This window comes from Etheostoma cragini, chromosome 14 (assembly GCF_013103735.1).
Source record: "Etheostoma cragini isolate CJK2018 chromosome 14, CSU_Ecrag_1.0, whole genome shotgun sequence".
Taxonomy (NCBI): Eukaryota; Metazoa; Chordata; class Actinopteri; order Perciformes; family Percidae; genus Etheostoma; species Etheostoma cragini.
The window spans coordinates 4,690,299-4,694,084 of record NC_048420.1 but is presented as its reverse complement, the minus strand read 5'-3'; the positions used below and the strand labels follow the sequence as shown (position 1 = coordinate 4,694,084).

Sequence of the window (3,786 nt, the reverse complement as noted above, 5' to 3'; positions counted from 1 at the left end):
GGGGGGGCGGAGCTGAGAGGTGTTCACACTGTGTGAGCTGTGCTGTAGAGATCTCAGTGGGACTTTCTTTCGTAACACAGCATGCGGAGCGCTTGACACTGCAGGCCCCATTTGCATTTGTCTGATAATCACACTTTAATGGGACCGTTGCCGACGGTCTATGACCGTCGCCAGTGGTCCACCGCATCTGTTACTCCCAGGGGAGACAGGAGGGAGAGGGGGAAGTGACTGCACCAAGGCCGAATAGAACCACATCTGTCTATTTTTTATTTATTTAATTATTTTAAATCGTTGTCAGCCATGTCAAAATGGCTCAAATCTTAAAATCCACTGTGTTGTCTGAGTTCATATATGTGACTGCAGGAATAAACTGATGAGATGAAACCTAATGATCTTCTCTACACTCACTACAGCAGTAAATAATAGTACAATGAGGATAAAGAGGTTTACAAATAATATTAGAGTAAGGGATGAGCAACAAAATGTGGCATTCACCAATGGTAGACTACTGTATGTGTCAAATATAAATACACATATATATACAAACACATACCAAACAGAGATTAAAGTGACAGAGAGATTAAACACATAAAATATCAGTAAATGATTAAATGACAGCAGTATTTATAATAATATGAAAGCAAAAAGGCAAAATCCAAAAAGGGTAAATTTCTTATTTCATAATATCTGATTTCAAAAATTCCTCCCATCCTCTTTCTTAAGGAGCAGGAGGTACTTGTAACCTACCCATTCAACACATACTATCTAATTGATACACATATCTGACAACTTGTCAATTTTTTGTAGAAAGAGGTAAAACCATGTAAAACATCAATATGGAATTTAAATTCTATTGAATATGAAACGATGGTCAACTGCTTGATTATGAATTAACGCATTATGACGATGGGGAAAGTGTAAAGCAATAAGTCGAATTAAACACAACACCTTAAACCTTTTATCCGTGTAAACTGTTAGGAATTAAAATGTATATATGCTCCATTACAATATAGTATGAACACAAATCATGATAAGCCGAGATGGATTTCTGCGGTCCAGGAATAATAGCGGCGAGTTAATTAAATAGTGACCCATAGGTGATAGACCCGCGCTGTGCTGTGCTGTACACTGTACTGCATGTCTACCTGGGCTGAGCTATGTGTTATCGGGGTCAAGGCGCGGCTCTCAGACAAAGAGGCTTAAGCAGAGACAAGAGCCTTTAACACGAAATAAAAGCATCAAAGTTGGGCTCTAATCCCCGCGGTTGTGGATAAGGCTGAGAGCTAACGGGCTGCACAATGAACTCGCTTTACTCGGCGGGGTGGCTTTGCACGCGCGCGTGTGTGTGTCTGTGTGTGTGTGTGTGACTCGCAACACGGCGAACAGGATTTATTGGAGAACCGAGTGGATTTCATCGCCAGTGCACTGTATATAAGTGTGTGCACATATGTATTTTATATAAGAAAACACACATAAAAGCACACACCTTTCCCCCCTTTTTTTTTTTTACAATGCACGAATGCTTGTCTTTAATTTCTATTAGGCTTGATAGTTGAATTAAGAAGGAGTGCATAGAGGGTGTCAGGAGAAATATTTCAACTCTGCATGCCGAAAATGTGACAAGACTGTAAAAAAAAAAGAGTAAAAAAGGGTAAAAAAGAAAAAAACTTTGGCTTTGCAGAAGTCCATTTTAAAAATGGGTGTTTTCAATTGAAATATCAGCCATAATGTTATTTTTAGGCCCGGTGTGAGTCCCAGTTTGGCTGCTTGGAGCATATTCTTCTTTTTGTAGGTTAAGGAAAAAGTGAGTTTAAATACGTTCAGCACCTTGGAGAGCTCCACGTCCTCCTGCTGTGACTTTTACTTTGTGAGCTTTTAAATAAATGGAACCAGACATTTACACATTAACCCACCGCAGATATAGGCTGCAATACACCCTACCAGAAAAAAATAGAGAGAGAGCCTTAGACACGTTCATAATGTGCTGCATTACATTCGGAAAAGGAATTGGTACAATTCGTAACGCAAACGCATTTTTTAAGTGATTACACCTGATGGCAGTGGGCTGAAATCCATCAGGTGGGATTTGATCAGTTAGATATAGAATTTCAGAAAATGTAATCTACGGATACTACAAATATAATTAAATTAAATTAAATTAAATATTTCACGTTTAAATCTCGAAGGTGTGGGCCTGTATGTCTAGACAAGCACTGGATTTAGACTGTTCTATTTTCAGGCCTGATATTCCAAATCATTTGGCAATCTAAAGTTGGTTAAGCATTTAAAAGGTTAAAGGGAATCAAATTCTTCTTTTCTTTTCTTTCCTTCTATCTTTAAAAAGAAGAAAGAGAGCTCGGAGAGTAATATTGTCTTTTTTGTTGATGTGTCATATTAATAAAAGTGGCGGTGAGAAAAACTACAGTAAAGCCTTCATTCAAACACCACACATCTAGTCTACACCAGGTATGGATCAGGATCTTTATTTTATGTTTATTACCAAGAATGAAGTTCCCACTGGAATGAAGGGTTAATGGAATGGCGGGTTGTTGCTGGAGTTGTTTTAAAGTAGGAGAGCTGAACTACACCATAAAAAACATTAACAATGACGTCGATTTTCTTTTACACTTGCCTGGTAAAATAACCAATTCAACGGGGCTCCGGGCTGGAGTCTGTCATTGAGTCCCCGTCTAACCCGCTGTGGAGTGTGTGGACTGCTTTGGTTTGCTATGGCGCCCCCGTGAGACGATTTTATTGCCAGGGACATTCAGGGATCGCTGTTTTAAAGCATCATGCAGTATTCATATAGGAAACCTTGACATAGTATAAAAAGCTTTAATTCTCATATTTTTTCCCCTGCGTGAATGCCCGAGATCCCGAGTAATATAGAGTAACTCCATTTTACGCAAAGCGGTTGGTATTGCGCATAGGAAAGAACCACATGGTGCAAGTTTCACTGTCAAGCAATTAAAATCAAATTAAATTAAATGGTCAGACAAAGTTTGAATCACACTTAACATGTTATGCACTGTGCCACACAGTGAATTAACCGAACAGCCTTGTCTCCTGCATCGGTGCTCATGCGTTTGGAAAAAGCGCACGTTCGAACCGAAGTAAAGTAATCTTATAGTGAGGAAATTATAACAATTTCTGCTGTTCAGACTATGTGTCCGTACAGCGCGAAGTGCAGAAAGTTGAGATAGAAGTACAGGCTGACTATATGAGAATGTAACTCACCAGGCAAAGTGAAGGCGTCAGGAGGAACACGGCGCACCAACACGTCACCTGCATCCTCCCGGAGCTCAAAGTTCCACTAATTTCCCTCGGCTGGTAGTTGCGGCTTTTCGGACCATAAATCCACCTGGTATCCCGCCTCACAGCACGGTCAGGCCCCTCAGCAGCCCAGGCAAAAAGGAAACAACGCGCCCCATGGCCGCAGAACAAAAAGGTTAGAGTTGGAGGCCGGGGAGCAGGGGCGGAGGAGCTGGGGAGGAGGCTGCTGCTGCTACTGCTGCTGCTGTGGGTGCTGTTGGTGGCAGAGAGGTGTGTGCGGCGAACAGCTGTTACTGGAGAGTAAATCCAGGTAGAGAAAGCGGCAGAGTCATAGCTGTGAGCAGCTTCAGGTCCTGGCTGGCTGTGTAATACAGCTGGCGCGCTTTGGAGGTCGGAGCGCTCCGATGTGAAGAGAACGGCGCAGCTTTCCCCTTTATAACACGCAACCCACAACACAACTAGGGAGACTCTCGCTCAAGGAGGAGGCGGGGGGGTGGAGGAGCGAGATTGGGG

The 3,786-nt window shown here is 42.1% G+C and overlaps 1 protein-coding gene across 1 annotated transcript in view; it reads right to left on the bottom strand.

Annotated features, from left to right (window-relative positions):
- nxph1 (neurexophilin 1) overlaps positions 1-3,746 on the bottom strand; it is a 64,976-nt gene extending 61,230 nt beyond the window's left edge. Inside the window, exon 1 of the mRNA XM_034891436.1 lies at positions 3,238-3,746. Coding sequence (XP_034747327.1) covers positions 3,238-3,291 — 54 coding nt within the window. The 5' untranslated portion in view covers positions 3,292-3,746. The remainder of the gene's footprint in view (positions 1-3,237) is intronic.
- Between the last annotated feature and the right edge of the window lie 40 nt (positions 3,747-3,786).